Source organism: Pseudonaja textilis, chromosome 6 (genome assembly GCF_049901715.1).
Source record: "Pseudonaja textilis isolate UNSWEBS1 chromosome 6, rPseTex1.2, whole genome shotgun sequence".
Classification (NCBI taxonomy): domain Eukaryota; kingdom Metazoa; phylum Chordata; class Lepidosauria; order Squamata; family Elapidae; genus Pseudonaja; species Pseudonaja textilis.
This window is the reverse complement of record NC_141995.1, coordinates 54,766,167-54,787,093: the sequence shown is the minus strand read 5'-3', so window position 1 is coordinate 54,787,093 and position 20,927 is coordinate 54,766,167. Positions and strand designations below refer to the sequence as shown.

The 20,927-nt window shown below is 39.1% G+C and overlaps 1 protein-coding gene across 1 annotated transcript in view; it reads left to right on the top strand.

The window, feature by feature from the left end:
- KIT (KIT proto-oncogene, receptor tyrosine kinase) overlaps positions 1-20,927 on the top strand; it is a 111,593-nt gene that overhangs the window by 62,139 nt on the left and 28,527 nt on the right. Inside the window, exons 6-12 of the mRNA XM_026699875.2 lie at positions 2,421-2,610; positions 4,157-4,272; positions 12,988-13,102; positions 16,675-16,868; positions 17,483-17,589; positions 17,691-17,817; positions 19,859-19,963. Coding sequence (XP_026555660.1) covers positions 2,421-2,610; positions 4,157-4,272; positions 12,988-13,102; positions 16,675-16,868; positions 17,483-17,589; positions 17,691-17,817; positions 19,859-19,963 — 954 coding nt within the window. The remainder of the gene's footprint in view (positions 1-2,420; positions 2,611-4,156; positions 4,273-12,987; positions 13,103-16,674; positions 16,869-17,482; positions 17,590-17,690; positions 17,818-19,858; positions 19,964-20,927) is intronic.

Below are 20,927 nucleotides of genomic sequence, written 5' to 3'. Positions count from 1 at the left end.
CCCCCTGCTCAAGTAGGAAACTCTATACCATTTCAGACAAGTGACTGTCCAGTCTCTTCTTAAAAACCTCCAGTGATGAAGTACCTACAACTTCTGAAGCCCAGCTGTTCCACTGGTTAATTGACTTCACTGTTAGGAGGTTTTAAATCCTTCTGAATACTTAAATACTATATTAGGTTGTGCAAAGAATTAGATTTGAAAGGCAAAACGGGATTAGGAGCAGGCAGCGTATCGCATTGTAGCCCCAGTAATAAATGCCTGAAACCAGCCTTTTCCTTTTCCTGGGCTCATGTGGGTTCCCTTCTGCAATGGACATGTGACTCCAGGAGAAGATAGGTTTGATCTAAGTATTCTCATCAGATGCTACATGTGCACTTAATCACATTTTGCCCTTCAAACCCAGACCTTGGCATACCCCTAGTAGTGATTTTCTCCAGGTTCAACCTTGTCTTTAAAGCATATGAAATACAGCCTCATCTGGTAATTGAGCAGAGAGAAACCTGCAAAAGCTGCTCCCTCAATAATACTGGATTATGCCCAAAGAGTCCATTTTAGTGTGAAAGGTTTGATTTCCAGAGCTCACTAAAAAGCTGGGCCCCATTGTGTGTTGCAATTGTATCTAACAAAATGAAACTCAATGTAGAGAAAAGTAAAATCTTACACAGGCAAGAAAAACCAAAAGTTCACATATAGACTGGGTGAAACCAGGCTCAAAGGCAGTAACTGTGAGAGGGATCTTGGAGTCTTAGTGGACAACCAGCTAAATGGGAGCCAGCAGTGTGCAGCAGCAGCCAAAAAAGCCAATGCAATCCTAAATTGCATTAACAGAGGGATACAGTCAAGATCAAGGGAGATACTAATACTATTCTATAAAGCATTAGTAAAACCACACCTAGAGTACTGCATCCAGTTTTGTTCACCACATTATAAAAAAGAGGTTGAAACTCTAGAAAAAGTACAGAGAAGAGCAACCAGGATGATTAGGGGACTGGAGACTAAAACATGATGAACGGTTGCAGGAACTGGGCTTGGCTGGTCTCGTAAAGAGAAGGACCAGGAGACATGATAGTGGTCTTCCAATATTTGAGGAGCTGCCACAGAGAGAAGGAAGGGGTCAAGATATTTTCTGAAGCACCTGTAGGCCAGATAAGGAATAATGGAAACTGAACAAGGAGAGATTCAACCTGGAAATAAGGATAAACTTTCTGACAGTGAGAATAATCAACCCACGGAATAGAAGTTGCCCTCGGAAGTTGTGACAGCTTCATCACTTGAGACTTTCAAGAAGAGAGTGGACTGCCATTTGTCAGAAATGGTGTGGGGTCTCCCGCTTCGGTGGGGGTTGGACTAGATGACCTATAAGGTCCCTTCCAACGCTGATTATCTGTTATCTGTTACACCCTCTGCCAGAAGCCATCAAAAATGCTTATTACACTCTGCTGTTTATTAACATGCTTTCCTGAAAAGCCACCCTAGAGTGCTAGATTGCTGTGACACATAATACTTTTTAAATATTAAAATTACCATAAATGCTAAACTGATTAGGAGCATATTCATGTAGTATAATTAGCAGGAGTATTCTGAACATGTCTTTATCTGTAATTGGCAAAAAGAAAGTTTTTTTTTCCCACCCCTACTTTCTCTGTTGCTTAAATGCTATTATTTTACATAGGAATAAATAAAACTTAGATGTCATATTGTAGAATTTCCCGATGATAATATTTGCCATTATCAGTGGTAAATAATGACAGGCACATTTCCAGAAATATGAAGAGATGCATCATTGTTAAAAAAAAAAATCTTCCAATATAAGACTGGCAACTAAAACAAGGACATACTTACTGATCCAATTGTTATGATTTTCTTGTGAAGATGAATCAAGAGTCATTTGTTTCGAAATATCTGCTGTAGACATGTATTATTTTAGAAACAGTGGCGGACTTTCTGCTGTTCTGGAGCTAGTATGACTGATTGTTCTTGGATATTAACACAAAGGTATCTTTATAATTGATAGCTAGTTTTTGCTGGTTTTTGTTTTATGTTTATTGAGTTTTTTTTGCCCCACCAACTTTGTTGGGAGCTCATCTAGGCAAATAGTAGGCTGTATTTAACGAGGTTAAAAAAAATAAAGACATACACATTGATTAGAATTTATGTGTATTGATTTGATTTATGTGTATGGAAGTCAGAAGTGACCCTATAGTTGTAGATGGTATGTAACGATATGGTCTATGTGCAAAGCATTATTTTGTTCCCTTCATTCAGTAAAATGTCATTAGCACTCATTAGCTATTAAGGCTTGCTTTTCTACAAGTTGCAATTTAGTTGGGCTTCTGTATTCATTGACCTTGGTTTTAGCATTTTATGAATGTCAATATACAAAGATTCTAAAGAGAGGTTTAAAATTTTTCTTCCACCAGGTAAAGGATATATCAGTTTATCAACTTCAACAAATACAACGCTCTATGTCAACGACGGGGAAAGTCTGGGCTTGGTAGTAATGTATGAAGCGTATCCGAAACCAGAAGAAGAAATGTGGCTATACATGAATGAAACACTGCAGAATTCATCTGATCATTATGTGAGAGTTACAACTATAGACAAAAACAGGTAAGGTATGGGACCAAAGTATCAATGTATGGAGGTGGAGGGCAAATACCACAGAACTGTTCCGTTAATTTTCTGTACGGATATGCTATACAGGTAATCGCAACTGGCTGGAAAACCGTACTCAATGAGTAGTCCTTAATGGGTCTAAGTCTACATGGAGAGAAGTAAGCAGTGGGGTGCCACAAGGTTCCATCTTAGGCCCAGTACTCTTCAATATCTTCATTAACGACTTTGATGAGGGAGTAGAAGGGGAACTTACCAAATTTGCAGATGATACTAAGCTGGCAGGAACAGCTAACACCCAAGAAGATAGGCTCAAGATCCAGATGGATCTTGACAGACAAGAACACTGGGACCTATCTAACAAAATTAAATTCAGTGTAGAGAAAAGTAAAATCCTACGCTTAGGTAAGTAAAACCAAAAGGACACGTACAGACTGGGTGAAACTAGGCTTAATAGCAGGAACTGTGAGAGGGATCTTGGAGTCTTAGTGGACAACCAGCTGAATAGGAGCCAGCAGTGTGCAGCAGCCGCCAAAAAAGCTAATGCAATCCTAAGTTGTATTAACAGAGGGATACAATCAAGATCAAGTGAGGTACTAATACCACTCTATAAAGCCTTAGTAAGACCACACCTAAGAGTACTGCATCTAGTTTTGATCACCGTACTATAAAAAAGATGAGACTCTAGAAAATGTACAGAGAAGAGCAACCGGAATGATTAGGGGACTCGAGACTAAAACATACAATGAATGGTTGCAGGAACTGGGCCTGGCTAGTCTAGTGAAGAGGAAGACCAGGGGAGACACGATAGCGGTCTTCCAATATTTGAGGGGCTGCTACAGAGAGGAGGAGGTCAATCTATTTTCTAAAGTGCCTGTAGGCCAGACAAGGAATAATGGATGGAAACTGAACAAGGAGAGATTTAACCTGGAAATAAGAAGACATTTTCTGACAATGAGAAAGAACACTTAACCAATGGAACAGAAGTTGCCCTTGGAAGTTGTGGAGGCTTCATCACTTGAGACCTTCAAGAAGAGATTGGACTGCCATTTGTCAGAAATGATGTAGGGTCTCCCGCTTGGGCGGGGGGTTGGACTATGACCTGCAAGGTCCCTTCCAACTCTGATTATCTGTTTGCTGTAATCCTCAACTTATGACCTCAGTTGAGCCCAACATTTTACGTTGCGAAGTAAAACATTTGTTAAGTGAATTTGCCTCATTTTACAATTCTTCTTGCCACACATGGTCGTAAGTGTGAAAAACGGTCGTAAGTCACTATTTTCAGTGCTATTTTCAAATGGTCACTAAATGAACTCTCGTAGGTTGAGGACTACCTGTACAGACTTGGCTGGGAAGAGGTCTTCCTCCTTTTCCTGGAATCTAATGATTGGCAATGTTCCCTTCCCTAACTGAACCTCTGACTGTATCTGATTGTATAAACCTATATGGTGTCTGTTTAATTTTAGTAGTATATTATAAAAAAGCATCCAGACAGTCTGCCATGAAGTGAGTAATGAAGGTTGCTGTTTTATTCCTCCTGTAGCTACTCCAGTGAGCTTCATCTTACCCGGCTAAAGGACATGGAAGGAGGTCTTTATACATTTTTTGTCTCCAACTCAGACGCCAACTCCTCTATAACATTTAATGTCTATGTAAACAGTAAGTAATAACTACCTGTGACATTTCCTTGCCACAAAGCCCTTACATTTAACTAAAGCAAATTCACGTGGAGACTCTATGGATTTAATGGCTGAAATGAAGGGCATATTCTATAAAGTAAGATTTTGGGGTGGCTCAGTGGTCAGAATGCAGTACTGCAGGCTAATTCTGCCGGCTGCCAGCATTTTGGCAGTTCGATTCTCATTGACTCAACATGGACTCAGCCTTCCGTCCTTCCGAGGTCGGTAAAACGAGGACCCAGATTATTGGAAGCTATATGCTGACTCTATAAACTGCTAAGAGGCTGTAAAGCACTGTGAAGCAGTATATAAATCTAAATGTTATTGCAATTGAGGCCAGATTTGGAGATAGCTCCTCGTGTCTGAATAGCAATAGCACTTAGACTTTATGTATCACTTCACAGTGCTTTATAGCTCTCTCTAAGCAGTTTACAGAGTCAGCCTATTGCCCCCAACAATCTGGGTCCTCATTTTACCGACCGCGGGAGGATGGAAAGCTAAGTCTCCTTGAGCTGGTGAGAATTGAACTGCTGGCAGTCAGCCGAATTAACCTGCATTATTGCATTCTAACCACTGAGCCAACATGGCTCCTTTGAATGCAGGTGCCTTCAACATCATTTAATGGATGGGACCCCCAGTTCCTTTCCTACAGTCCCTGAAATACCCCAATATTGTGCCACTGAAATGTTACAGTAAGTAGGTGATTCTTTTTTATATATATATATAAATTTTATTAGTGAAACAAAATCAAGGAGGTGATTCTTGATGGTACAACCTTTTGTCCCTGGTCACTAATTAGGAATACTAAAATAGCTGCCCACTTTTAATGCTATGTATTTAATTTCATCCATTGGTCTCCACTTCATGTTTTACTTTCTCAGCATGAACTATGTCTTAATGTTATATGCTAGCATATAAATGACATGTTAATTGTATTATTAGGAAATGAAGTTTCTTTCCACTTTTTGTCATTATTAGTCTTATTTACGTTGTGACAATCTCATGTTTCAACAAGGTGACATGCAGTTAAATTGTTATTTCAAATATAACCCCCCCCCCAAAAAATCAGGAGTAAATAACAAAGTACATACATACCTTGGTTCGCAAATACTAAAGTTACTGTTAAATCTGCACTTGCTAAATTGAATTAAATATTTATTCAAATTTGATGTATAAAAACATTTTTCTATATAAGCTGTGTTGCACTGTAAGGTATACTGTATGTCCCACTTTGAAAAACAAGAGTGTGAGAGGTTAAGTCAATAAGCTGTTACTACTAGTACTACTTCCTAGGGCAGTGATGGCTAACCTTTTCCTCGTTGCATGACAAAAGTGGGTACATGCCTGCACCCATAATGCAATGCACATGTGACCCTCCGCACACACTGCGCACCTCTGCGCATGTCTGCGCTACGTCCCCCGCTGGATGCGTGTGGCAGGAGCTAGAGTTGAGTGGCAGGAGCTTGTCCCATCCCATGGTATTACGAGTACTCGAAGCACCTTCCAGCATTTAGACCATTTCTGCACAGCAGCGTCCTTAAGCTGTTGCCCCACAGTGTTTCCTTCCAGAACTAGGTTATTTTGTTTATTCTACTTTAGGCTTGGCTAGGATAGACTTACTGATGTGTATAATGAGACTTTGGAATGAGCGGTGTTTCGAATGGGAATGCTTCTAACCTGCTATTTCCTAGAACTTGTGGTTTCCCTGTTGACATCTTCGTCTGTACTGTAGTCAAAGGAATGTGATACAACCTGATCCAGACAGTGTAAACAGAAGCCCTCAAACCCTCATCCTGGGAGCTACTTTGTAAGGGTGGGCTTGACACACTCCATTGTCTTTCATTATCTCTATTACGTAGAGAAAAAAAGAAATGCAATATATTGCACACTGCTTCAACTACAACAAAGTAATTATTGAAGGTTTCATTAAGCTCTTTTGCATACTCTTATCAATAATTTGTCATTAAATGCTTTCAATTTTCTAATTTCATTAGTTTTATTAAAGGCTGCTGAGACAGATTCCAAGCATGGTTAAATGGAGGTTTAAAATAATTGCTTTAGCATTTCTCTGTCTTAGGAGTTGCAAGTTTAGTGTCATTGAGTTGATTTGCATTTAGTTTATTATCTAACTCTTCCTTTTTCTTGCTAATTAGTAGAACAAATAAGTATGGAGGCATTTTGTCATCATTGCTTACCGGGGGGAATTTATTCCCATATTCATAAGCTACGAATAGAGAGAGCTAACTATATATATTGCACTACTTTGACCATGGAAAGAGTCATTCCACTCCAACAAGAACCACCACAACTTCAGTCTGGGTTTGAGAGAAAATGGCTCTAACCTCCCCCAGCAGCCTTTGACTATGGAATTCCCCTCTCTACTTAACTATTTTCAAAGATAGTTGGCCATTAATGGTTGATGAAAAGGCTAATGGTTCTGACATGACTTCAGTTGGGGGGTATTGATACAGAGGTACGAGCTGATGGTTGAAGGTGGCAATAAACAAAATTTCCATCCACCTCAACCTGAAATGTTTAGGCAGCTTGAATCATTGGATATGGAGTCAATATCTTTTCCAGCATATCATGGCTTGGCCAGTTACAGAAACATCCAACAAGCTGTCTTTTGTCTTTGATGTTGCAATCTAAGAATGGTTGATTGTGTAAATATTATTGGCCAATAACAGTGCTAGCAGTTTACAAAATGGACTTTTAAAATTTGTTCTGTGTCTGAGGCAGAGTTTACAAAGTCAGTTCCAAGCAAATATGTTGGACGTGCCATTTCTTTTAGACTTATTCTTCAATGACTGGAACTGAAGTGAGATAATAATGAGGTGTAGGAATGAGACCGCTGATTCTAGACTGGCTCAGGATTTAATAGCAAATCATGTATATTTACTTTTGAAAAAGTTTTGATCCAACATTTAAGAGGTAGGCAAAACCTAAGTAGGGTTTCAGCTTGCCCTGAATTTAAGCAAAAATGCTTGCAATATTTGCATTGTCAGAGGCCAGAATTATCATGCTGGTATGTAAAAATATGATACGTTCTCCCTTGTCAGCATTGTGCGTGTTGTTAATGACCAGTTGGTCAGTTTGGTTTAGGTAATAACAAAGAGTGTTTATCTATGAAACAGGCCTGGAGGCCAGAATAGAACTTGCTTGAAATACTTAAAATGCAGGAAAAGATTGAACAGAATATCCCAAATCTGTTTTTCCAAAAGGTAACTGGGCTTTCTTGGGGTTATTTTCCCCTTGAAAAGATTTAGCTTCTTGGATTTTTCCCGGGGCGGGCGGGGAGGGGGTGGAATCAAGAAAGTTAGTTGCCTTTTGGAAAAGCACCTTTTGGGACAGCCATGACCTGGATGATTGAGAATCTCCACATACATTGATCATCCCATCATGACAGCAGTAGAATCAGTTATGGCGGGCAGCATATTTTTGCAATGATTGTGGTCATGTTCACATCAAATAATTTTGGAGAATTTGGGCTTATCAACAAGCATGCAACCCATCACTCCTTTAGCATCTTATACATTATAACAGCTTCAGTGGCGCAGTGCTGAGAGTGCTGTACTGCAGGCCACTTCTGCTGACTATCGGCTGCCTGCAATTTGGCAGTTCAAATCCCACCAGGCTCAAAGGTTGACTCAGCCTTCCACCCTTCCGAGGTGGGTAAAATGAGGATCCAGATCATTGGAAGCAAGATGCTTCTTCTGTAAAATTGCTTAGACAGGCCTGTAAAGCAATATAAAGCAGTTTATTGGTCTAAGTGCTATTGCTATTATAGAATTCTGTTTTATAGAATAGGATTCTTTACTAGCCGAGTGTGATTGGACATACAAGGAATTTGTCTTGGTGTAAATACTCTCAGTGTACATCAAAGAAAAGATACATTCGTCAAGAGTCAAGAATCATAAGGTACAACATTTAATAATAGTCAGAGGCTACAATAAGCAGTCAAATCATACTAGGAAACAGTCAGTATAAATCATTAGGATACAAGTGACAAAGTTATAGTCATACAGTCACAAGTGGGAGGGGATGGGTGATAAGATTAATAGTAACAATAGTGCAGACTTATAATGCCATGATGAGCATGATCTATATAATCTTACTCTCAAAGTAGGAAAAAGTCTACAAAGATTCTCAGTCATCCAGGCCATGGTTGTCCCAAAGGTGCTTTTTCAGGAGGCAGCAGGACTTCCTTGTTTTTTCTTTGAAGACGCTTCTCATCCAAGAAGCAAAACTTCTTCAAAGAAGAAACAACAAAGCCCAGTTGCTTCCTTAAAAAAGCACCTTTAGCATCTCAAAGTAGCATCAACACATTCATTAAGTGTTGTACCTGATGATTCTTGACTCTTGACCAATGTATCCTTTCTTTTATGTACCCTGAGAGCATTTGCACCAAGACAAATTCCTTGTGTGTCCCACCACACTTGGCCAATAAAAAAATTCTATTCTATTCTGTTCTGTTCTGTTCTATTCAGCTGCAAGAGTCACTTGACTGTCAAGAGTACCATTCTGGAATTATGGAGTTGGGGTGAGACTTGTTTTCGACTGTGATTGTTTGAGAGTGAAATAAAAAGATGTCAAACTTGCCCAGGGCAGTTTTACCTGATGCTTCCTTGTCCGGGATCTGTGTGACCTTTTCACTCAGTGAAGTCATGTTGCAAATCAGTCCTGGCGATTGGTTTGCAAAAGGTTGGATTGTAGGGTTGGATGCTTTGACAGAAATAAAGATACAGAAAGACAGAAATATTTTCCTCCCAGTTCCTACTAGATAAGTAGTCATGTCTGGTAAAGGAACAGAGAAGAGACGCAGGATCTAGTTGCTTTGCTTCAGGAAACTCAAATATTAATTATCCAAGTACAATATTTGGATGTGTTCTGCTTAGAAATTTTGTCTAGTTAATGAGAGAAAACCTTCCACTGCAACAGGGGTCCCTAAAGTTTTTTTCCATCATGCCACACCCTTCAGTCTAAACTTAATGTACATCCCTTAAAAATCCACACACCAAAATGAACACAAATGAACAATGTAAACAAATCAATACAACTTTATTTTTTTAATAAAGATATGTACAACTTCCAGTGGTTCTCAACTTACAACCACAACTGAGCCCAACATTTGGGTTGCTAAGTGAGAAATTTCTTAAGTGTGTTTCGCCCCATTTTAAAGACCTTTCTTGCCACATTATCACTGCGGTTGTGAAGTTAATAACATGGTTAAATGAATCTGGTTTCCCCATTGAGTTTGCTTGTCAGAAGGTTGCAAAATGGGATCCCATGACCCTGGCACATGGGATCATGCAATTGTCATAAATGTGAGTCAGTTGTCAAGTATACAATGTAAATCACTGGACCACAGGGATGCTGCAACTTCATAAGTGTGAAAAATGGTCATCAGTCACTTTTTCAATGCCATTGTAACTTTGAATGAACTTGTGATGACCCAGAGTGTAACACAAATGTAACAAAATCCAAAAAATAAATAAATGTTCTTTAATGCCTCCAACTTGGCCCCACTGTTCAATAATTCTCAGTTGGAAACAAAACATATTCAAAAATAGTCTTCAAAAGAAAGCAGTACAGTCTGAACTTAATGAGCAGATAGAGGTGAAATAAAAAACTAAAACAAACTACAATGAAGGAATTTCCACAACGGACCAGGGTAAGTAATTGCCAACTTCAAGGAGATAACAAGGCACAGTCTGTTGGAAGGACGCCAACCAAGATAACTTCAGCCCAAAATAAAACACATTTTGCTTCTGGCAATGCTATGTTGTAATCATCTCTCTTATATATTATTCTCCCCAGCTGCAACCAATGAGGGGGATCATGGCCGCTTCCTCTCTCATAAGCCAAGTTGTTTCCTTCTCTGTTCCTCCCTGCGTGTCCTAGGATGTAGAGGGGATGGGCCTGGTTCTTCCTCTGACTGCCCAGCCAGCCTCTGCCCTTCCCCAACCTCCTCCTCAACCTCCAGAGCCACACACCTCCACTTCCTGTTGGCTGTTCCTCGTCTTCCTCAAAGTCTGACTCTAACAAGGGCATGACATGAACTGTTGTAAGAACCTGTAAAAGGTTCTTTGTAACTCCCCTGGACACACTCTCTATACCTCCTCAAGGCAGTTACCCCCTCACATCTTGAGAAACCTTTCACTAGAGACTGTGGCCATATTATGTCTTAGGTTCTTGAAAAGGCCATCATTCTTGGCTTGTTGCCCTGGGACAGCCGCAAGAAGTTGAAGCCTATTTTTCAGGCAAATAGCAGAACATTCATCTGTACTTCTGTGCAGGAATTACAGTTAAAAGCTTGTTTTTCTGTACCTGAGGAGATTTGGCAGAGAATATCAAGGCATAGCCTTAGATACTTATAAATTATATTGGCCCTGCTCCCTGTTACAGCTGTCCAACTTCTCCATGAAATAAATCCTCACAGGATGTTATGGAAAAGTGTGTCAAAAGCCTTTCTTGCCGTACCTGTTTCTTTTGAACACTGTTTCAAGACAGGTGATGTAAATGTCGGCAAATTCTATTTATTGCCTCTGTCTTCCCAGGGGCTTAGATAATAATCTTTTAAATGCAACAGTGTTGGGATTTCTTAAACCATAATACAAGAAAGTGTCGTGTCTCGGGGCAGAAATAAAATATATTGCAAACATTAATAAATCCGGTTATATGTTTTAGCTATGTAACGGCATAATAAGTCATCAGTCTTCCTATCATTTAAAGGGAAACATCTTTTAAATAAAACAGCACGAGGAATGATGGTCCTGGAATCTTTTAAGTAACCTTACACTAAAGCGTAAGCAGAGCTAGCAGGCTTAGATATCAACGTGATCCCAGATCCCTTTCGTGGGAGAACAAATAGCCAGCACAATGCGATCGTTGGGGGAGCCCCAAAGCTCACCTCAACTTTGATCTGCGCAGAAGTCAACAGGTTGGTAGCTGAGGTTGCCCGAGTATTTGCCAGCTGCAACTGCATTACATTAAGTTCAGACATGGAAAGTAAACTTACTATTATTGTAAGGTCTCAAAAATTGTGAAATCACCAAATCTGTTTTAAGGTTTTAGGAGCCTTGAAAATGTTAATATTTTCGTGCAAGGTGTTCTGCAGCCCTTGAGTGTAGTAAACATCCAGGAAGTTGGATTTGGTGAAGGGTCCGTGAGAATGTTGCTATTCTATCTTAGAAAGATGGTTGTCTTTCGGCCGCTCTAAAATGGAGGGAAATAAAATCAGCCTGTTTTAGAGTTGGACTATATGTTTCATAAACACCTTGTGTTCATGATGCCCAGCATCTTCTTGTGTTGGAAAGTAGTATCAAGAAGGGGTGTTTTTTTTTTTGCAAGGAAAAGGCAATAAGGGAGCACTTCATTCTTCAGTCCATCCTGTAAATTCCTTTTTGCAAACCACATTTCCCTTAGTCGGGGTGCTAAACGCCCTGAAAACGTGTGTATCTGGTCCCCAGCTGAGGTAAGAACTTCTGATGCTGGCCAGGGAAAAGAGATTCAGTAGTTCTACGGAAGACTGCTATTTCTGCTCGCTGCCACACAATAGAGAGAGCAGCGTGCAAGATTTCAATGCCACAAGGTGACTTTGCACAGAATTAAGTTGCCACGTCTCAAGTACTGTTAAGAAGGCTTTTGAGGGGAAAGGGTATCAAACACATTGAGTCCCTGGGAAAAATGTGAATATGATAAGCAAAAGATTAAGTCTCAGCTTGCATGCTTAGGCTAACATCAGCTCCTTAATTCTTTAATTACAATTTTTTTTAAAGTACGTGTAATAACAATTAAGAACAAAGTTTATAGATTTAAATTTTACAAGAAAGCTATATCTTTAGCTAAATCATACAAATAGAAAATAAACGGGAATGCAAGAAAAAAATATAGTACACTTATAATTGCAATATGATTGAATATAAAAAAAACCACCTTGTAGTACACTTAGAATTGCAATATGATTGAATATATGCCGTATTTGAATAATAATTTCATTGTTTTCTACCATATCAATATAAAAATATATTTAGACAAATGACAATTACGTGTTTAAACAATTTGCATATAATCTTTATAGAATCATATTATTTGATCTTTCTGCTGATTCAAAGACAGATCAAAAGCCAAGATCTCATGAGTTATTTTTAACTCCAAAATCCAGTAGGAACACATCTTTCCAGGTATTTTGCAAATAAGTTATCCATGAGGATCAATGTGCCTTTTTACCTAAAAGATAGTTAAAAAATATTGTTAGAACTGTGTTGATATTTTGGAATGTAACAAAGAAAAAGTTGCATTGATTTTTTTTTTAGATGCCTAGAAGGTTTTTGACAATTTGAACTGGACTTTCCTATTTACAGTTTTGGAAGATAGGGATTTTGGAGAGAATTTTAAAATGCGTAAAATTGACTTATACTTCACAGAAAGCATAAATAATTGTTAGTGGAGAACTAACAGAATCATGTGAAAAATAAAAAAAGGACAAGAAAAGGCTGCCTCTCTCCTGATTATTTTGCCTCTTGAAACACTGAATAGAGACATGAAATGGGATGAAAGGATTGGGGAAGTAAAGATTTAAAAACAGATTTATAAATGGGGAGCTTTTGCAGGTATAGTTGAACAAAATAGAAATGACCTCCCATAAACTGTCCCCTTTATTTATTTCCTTTCTTTCTTTTTATTCATTCTTTAGCCAAACCAGAGATTGTCACTTCGGAAAGACTGAGCAATGGAATGCTACTCTGTGTGGCAACTGGATTTCCAGCTCCTACTATTAGCTGGTATGTTTGCCCAGCCACTGAGCAAAGGTGAGATCTTTTAAACATTTACTTGGATTTTGGATTAAATGTAAAGGAGGAGAAGTGAATAGAATCAACTCTAATGTGTTCCAATGTGTGCTCTTTTCATGGCTTGAAACCTGATGAGAAACTAAATTTCTTGGGTTTCCATTGGAAGTGAGATAAGAAGGAAGCGTCTTAATCCACCCTATACCACACAGTTGGCAAATTCTGTCCTCATAGAAATAATTTGCCCTCTATGGGATTAAAGAAACAGATTTGACAAATAGGAGGAGAGCAGTGCTGCCAACGACTAAAGTCCCAATTAGTCTTTCCAAAACCAGAGAACAAATTCACCATGGAACTTTCAGATTCCAAATCAATCAGAGCAAACAACGTTGCTTCCTGCAAAGGTTTTCCTACCTTTGCACTTCCTTTATACCTTAGTGGAGGGACAATCACCCCCAAGCCTTACTCCCAAGTCACCCCTTTTGTCTCAGCGGTTCTTGCCTTCTAGCAGCTCTGCGCACACATGCACTGGGAACAGGCTCCCCTTGTTCCTCTGCCTCGCTGCTGTCAGATTCTGGGGGCTCCGGAGTCAGCACCCAACTCCCAGATGGTCCTGGTTCCATCTCTGCATTGGATGCAGGAACCTTGTCCAAGTCCTCTGAGCCCAAGACCTACGTTGTTAAGTGAGAAATTTGTTAAAGTGAGTTTTGTCCCGTTTTACGATTTTTCTTGTCGCATTTGTTTACAGAATCACTGCAGTTGTTAAATTAGTCACACACTTGTTAAGTGAATATGGTTTCCTCCATTGACTTGGCTTGTCAGAAAGTGTTGTGGTTAGCCGGCAGCAGGTGCGGATGGCTGAGGAGAGCGAGGACTCAGATGAGGGGCCAGGACCATTAGGGAGTGGACTGCTGCCTTCAGAGATTGTGGAGGCTGGCAGCAGCAATGAGGAGGTTCCCGAGGAGCCTGTGCCCAGTGCGCATACACGCAGGATTGTTCACAGGAAAGAGCAGCTGCAGCAGCATGGGCAACTCGGGAGTAAGGCTGCATGGTAATGGCCCCTCTTTCAAGAAGATAAAAGCCAGTTGTGAATGGGACGTTCTTTGCAGGAAGCAAAGATGTTTTGAAACTCAGCCTCGTGGACATTACAGTATCTTAGTTGGTATTGGAAGACTCTTGTGTTGTAAAATATTTCTAGGTAACCTTGTTGGTTATTCGTGGCAGCCTCGTACAGTTTAGGCGAGGCTTGTGCTTATCAAAGTTAATTAGTTTGCAGCAGCCTTTTAACCGGGGATTCGTAAGAATCATTAAAAGGTTTCTGTTCCCTTTGGTTCATGTTTGTTTTATTGGACAAGGATTTGGGTCAGAGCAGGTCACAAAAGGGAATCAACCATCATAAATATGAGTCAGCTGTTAAGCATCTGAATATAAATCATGTGACCATGGGGGTGCTGAAATGGTCATAAGTGTGAAAAATTGTCACTTTTTTTCATTGCCGTTCTAGCTTTGAATGGTCACTAAATGAACTGTTGTAAGTTGAGGTGGGCTCGGCTGAGAGAGAGCAGCCCAAATTCCCCAGCTGGCTTTTCTGCCTAAAGTGGAACTAAAACTCACCATCTCCTGGTTTCTAAGCTGGTGTCTTAACCACTAGATCAAACTGTAATAATCTATCTAACATAACACAATTTTAGACCACACAGGGCAATTAGGTTTCCATCTACACGTAGTAGATTGTATAGCAAATGTGACTTGGAAGAAAGAAAAAGAGTTAATGACAGAGTAATTATCCATGTTTCTAACAAGATTGCCTGTATTTTCATTCCAGGTAATTCATTTGCAAGTGGGAATACAAATACTTGATATTTTGAGGATGTTTTGAACATTATTGCTAATTTATAATGTTTTTCCTATCCCAAACATTTTTCAGAAGTTGTTTTAATGAAGTATGCTTTTTCCCCCCCTAATTAAGAACAGCAGTCATGATATCTTAGATTAGTCGTAAATTATCTCTGGTTGTGATATCTTGACAGATATCAGAGGATCTTGACAGACTTGAACATTGGGTGCTATCTAATAAAATGAAATCCAATGGTGAAAAAAAGTAAGGTTCTCCATTTAGGCAAGAAAAATAAAATTCACAGGTACAATATATGTGGTATCTCGCTCAATAGTAGTAACTCTGAGAGGGATCTTGGAGTCCTAGTGGACAATCACTTAAATATGAGCCAGCAGTGTGCCGCAGCTGCCAAAAAAGCCAACACAGTTCTAGGCTGCAAAAATAGAGGGAATAGAATCAAGATCATGTGAAGCGTTAATACCACCTTATAAGGCCTTTGTCAGGCCACAACCAGTTTTGGTCACCATGATGTAAACAAGATGTTGAGAGTCTAGAAAGAGAGCAGAGAAGAGCAACAAAGACGATTAGGGGACTGCAGGCTAAAACATATAAAGAACGGTTGCAGGAACTGGGTATGTCTACTTTGATGAAAAGAAGGACTAGGGGTGACATGATAGCAGTCTTCCAATATCTCAGGGCTGCCCCAAAGAAGAGGGAGTCAAGCTCTTCTCCAAAGCACCTGAGGGCAGGACAAGAAGCAATGGATGGAAACGGTTCAAGGAGAGAAACAACTTAGAACTAAGAAGAAATTTCCTGTCATAACAATTAATCCACAGAACAACTTGCCTCCAGAAGTTGTAAATGCTCCAAAACTGGAAGTTTTAAAGAAGAGATTGTATGACCATTTGTCTGAAGTGGTGTAGGGTTTCCTGCCTAGGCAGTGGTTGGACTAGATTAGAATACCCCCCATGCCTGTCCAGCTCTGTTGTTCTAATTTTCCTACATATGTTGACCAAAATTATGTTTATACCAGAAGCAACAGTTTTATTTAAGAAGATCCCAATTCTGTTCTTAATAATTGTGCCAGTTATACAACTGTGATCTTTTGTCAGCTAGTTGCCTAACCCTGGATCTTCTGCCTTTCGGCCCCACAATAGATTTTGCTAATGTATACTTTGGAGGTACCGAACGTACATTTTGAAGGTCTCTAATCAGTGGAACAACTAATTAATCAACCCTAGCGTTCTAATCCACCCTTTCACCAACATGCCCCAAGCAATTTCTGACGAGCATTGGACTTTTTCTTTATATTTTGAAAATTAATGAAAAGAAATTAGGTTAGGTTCACAAGAAATAAATGAAAAAACTAGCAGATTTGTTGACTTTTAAGGTATACCAAGTTGGATCCAGATCTAATTATAATTAGTGCAAACTCAATGAAATTAATCAGATTTAAGATTGCCATGATTAACATAAGACTATTTCAGTGAATCTGGAAAGCAACCAAATCTCCAGTGGCTGCATTAGGATAAGCATTAAATTAGAATTCCCAAGAATTTCGGAGCAAGAATATTGATGTATCCTAACCATGTCACTTTCATTCTCTTGTCTGTCAGCAAGAATGACTGGATAACTGGACATTTGTTAGGAGAAAAGGCTTGTTATAAATGCCACATTATAACCCCTGGTATGCCTGTCTATTAGTATTCCTTTTCTTGTTTTTCATCCAGATGATTTGTTTTTGTTTTTTTAACAGGTGTCCAGATTCTCCAAATGTTTCTCCAGTGAATGTAAAAACCAAATATAAAGATTCAACATTTTCCTCCTTTGGAAAGATAATTGTGGAAAGTACTATTGATACCAGCATGTTCAAGAGCAATAGCACAATCACCTGTGAGGCTTCCAATACCATTGATAGGCGGTCAGCTTTCTTTAACTTTGCCATTAAAGGTAATTTTGTGAGTTATTTCAGAAACAGAATACAGTATTTATTCTGCAAGCTTTTGAAAACAAGGAATAGCACTCTGATCTTGTAAATTGCCAAGTTCCTTCATAATGCTGATAACCAAAGGCACATATTTTTGTCACAACTTTTTCCATAATACTTGGCTTTTTTTTTGCTTTGGATACTGGAGAGGGTCTTTTCTGGTTACCTCCAAACTATAGAATTGTGTCTTTCAACCTGAGCAGTGATAAGTTGCATGGATTCAGTTTCCAGAATTTACTGGCTAGGGAGTTGAAGTCAATGCATCTTAAAAATGCTCACATTGAGAATCCCTGCTATGGAACCCTTCAGTACCTGCGTTTGACATCTGCTGCCTCAACGTTTCTAAATCTGTAAAGAGCCATCTTTTTCACTAGCCTTTTAAAGTATTTGAATGACAATTTTAGTGTAGGCTTTAATTAATATGACTAATGTTCATATTCTGCTTTTGTTTTTTGTTTTTTTTAAAAAACTTTGCCAGCTGTCTTGTAAACTTGCCTGCATGAAAGCAATTTATAAATAAGTGTAAAAAAACCCAAGTTGGTAATAAGTTTTCATATTTTTACATGTGTCTCTCTAGAACAAGAAAATAGCCGCAGCCTTTTCACTCCATTGTTAATCGGCTTTGGTGTAGCTGCAGGACTGATGTGTGTTATAGTCATAATTCTTGTTTATAAATATCTCCAGGTAAGAATTGTGTGTAATTGTGTCTTGTTAGAAGACCATTTTTCCCCTGCCACTGCATTATCGGTTTAAGTACTTTAAAAAAGTCATGTTTTATGTTCCAGAAACCCAAATATGAGGTACAGTGGAAAGTGGTTGATGAAATAAATGGAAACAACTATATCTACATAGATCCAACACAGCTTCCATATGATGAGAAATGGGAATTTCCAAGAAACTGCCTCAGTTTTGGTTAGTTTGCAGATATTTAATCTTGCTGTCAATCCAATAATCTTTCTAGAACCCTTGTATCAATAATGATGTAGTTTTAAAATATTTTCTTTTCCTAGCCTATTTTTCTTGTTTTGATTTACCAGTTCATTCCAGAGAAGGGCATCCATACTATGGTATCTCATGATATACAAAGGTAGGGTCAAGGGGGTAGAATAGAATAGAATAGAATAGAATAGAATAGAATAGAATAGAATAGAATAGAATAGAATTCTTTATTGGCCAAGTGTGATTGGACACACAAGAAATTTGTCTTGGTGAAAATGTTCTCAGTGTACATAAAAGAAAAAATACATTTGTCAAGAGTCAAGAATCATAAGGTACAACACTTAATAATAGTCATAGGGTACAATAAGCAATCAAATCATACTAGAAAACAGTCAATAAAATCACTAGGATACAAGCAACCAAGTTACAGTCATACAGTCACAAGTGGGAGGAGATGTGTGAAAGGAAGAATTGGAGGATTAACAGTAATAGTAATGCAGACTTAGTAAATAGTTTGATAGTGTTGAGGGAATTGTTTAGCAGAGTGATGGCATTTGGGGAAAAACTATCCTTGTGTCTAGTTGTTCTGATGTGCAGTGCTCTGTAGCATCCTTTTGAGGGTGGGAGTTGAAACAGTTTATGTTCGGGATGTGAGGGGTCTGTAAATATTTTCACAGCCCTCTTTGACTCATGCAGTATACAGGTCCTTGATTGAAGGCAGGTTGGTAGCAATTGTTTTTTCTGCAGTCTTAATTACCCTCTGGAGTCTTGTGTCTGTCTTGTTGGGTTGCAGAACGAAACCAGACAGTTGTAGAGGGTTTAGGATCAAGGGCACCATTGGGCCAACACAATGCCAGCTCCTGTCTTTCTTTAAATCTACCTTGAGTGTTATATGCACGTATGAAATCAGCAGAGGTATTTGAGCAATACTGTCATTTTGATGGAAGCCCTGGTATTCCTGCCCCTATCACAGTTGCTCGTAAGAGATAATTCTATTAAAATAAGGGTTTTTTTTTCCCCAGACTCATGTAGCTATTGGAGTCCTCTCAATGTAGCTTTGATCCTGGAAAGGGATACAACTTTTTAATGAATCATAGACAGCTTGTTTATACGTCTTGCAAGGTCCTAGATTCGAGCATATGAAACGTTTCATAGAAATAAAGGATTTAGAGGAAGATTGCTCTAAATTTGCTATCCTTCTTCCCCCACCCTTATGGAATACGTTAAATATGGCCCTATAAATATTCTGGGCACGTCCATGTATCCATGGCGGGCTGGGGAATTCTGGGAGTTGAAGTCCACAAGTCTTAAAGTTGCCAAGTTCGGACAACCCTTGCTTTAGGTAGTAACTATCAAAGTAAGGCACATGAATGGATAAATATAGTGAAAGCAGAACAAACACCTGGATGATTTCTGGATGCCTACTCTTTGTGTAACGTTTTTAAGTTGCCTAACCTGTCATGGTAGGATTGTATATATCTCGAGTTGTGAATACCAGTATTACCGCTCAATAGCAACAAAAAGAACAGTTTTTGCATCTTGTATTTGGAATCTTGCTGTTTCCCGATCATCATAACAGTAACAATACTATTAATAAACTTACATGCTAATAGAAATAGTAGCGGAAGTGAAAGCATTGCTACCCCTCCTGCTTTCTCCTTTTCCATTGCTGCTTGGAAGTCAGAAACAATAACCCTTAGAAGTTTGGGGTGGAGGATGTCCCCAGAGACCACTACTAGCCACCATGCTCCTGCTAATGAAAGAATGAGGAGAGAGGAATAGGATAGGTTCTGAGCTGTCAAAAAACAACAACAGTTCTTCCTACTATCTAGTGGTTTCTGGCTCTTTTCTAGAACAGATATAGTGGGACTCTTGTCTTTGTAATTTGCTTTGGAATCCAGAGAGCTCTCTGATTGCTTTCAGATCACCCAATTTTATACATGGTTAACTTTATTGACAATCTGTTTGGAGGAAGTTTTGTGCTGATCTTTCACATGTTTTGGTACACCTTTAGGCAAGATTCTAGGAGCTGGAGCTTTTGGGAAAGTCGTTGAAGCTACTGCCTATGGTCTCTTCAAACCTGATGGAACAACAAGAGTGGCAGTGAAAATGCTCAAATGTAAGTTCCTTGGAATTCCTTTGGTTTAATTTTTAAAATCTCTTCCCTTGGGCTTCCAAAGCTTCACAATAACCCTGTATTCTTAGAGGGATTTGCCATCTGAATCAAATGCAGACATTAGCGCATACTATCAGAAGCTAAGCCAGATATCAACAGGAGAGGTATGTCTATGGAGATTCTCAGTCATCCAGGTCATGGTTGTCCCAGAAGTGCTTTTGGGAAGGACAGCTGGATTTTCTCTGTTTTTCTTTGAAAACATTTTGCTTCTCATCCAAGAAGCTTCTTCAGTTCTGACTGCAGTCAGACTTGAAGCTTCCTGGATGAGAAGGGAAACGTCTTCAAGGAACAACAAAGAAAGTCCAGCTGCCTCTTGAAAAAAAAAGCATCTTTGGGACAACATCAGAGATAGATGTCAGGTTGCTGGCCGTAATACAGAAACCTTCATTCTAGAGGCCGAAGATGAACTTGGCAACCGTATGAAGAGGGGTATGTTGCTCTAGCTTGGATGGCAAGGAGAAGGATAGAGAAAAATAGGAAACCAGGAGAGCAGAATGAAAATGGGCCAGAGATAGGCCATACTGGACGAAGCTTGCTTAGTCTAAATGTTCTCATCCTGGACAGAAGAAGTTCAGAAATAAAATTCCCTGGGGAAGTAGCTAGCCTGTTTTTGGATGGAGAATTTCTTTCTTGCCACGTAAAGCTCTGATACTGTAGGTCCTAATTAATAGAATAGAATAAAATAAAAATAAAATAAAACCTGTTTCATTCCCTAAAGTGAGGAGTACTATGAAATGTGGCCATGTCTGGACACAGGTAACCAAACTGAAAGCATGAGTGAGCCAAAACTGGGTAGTCTGAATGTAAAGTGTTTAAGCTTTGATGAAGAAGCAAAGAAAAGAAAGAAACGTAATTAAAACCTCTTAGTGTTCTTTTTATTTGTATGAGGAGGAAAGAGATAATCAGA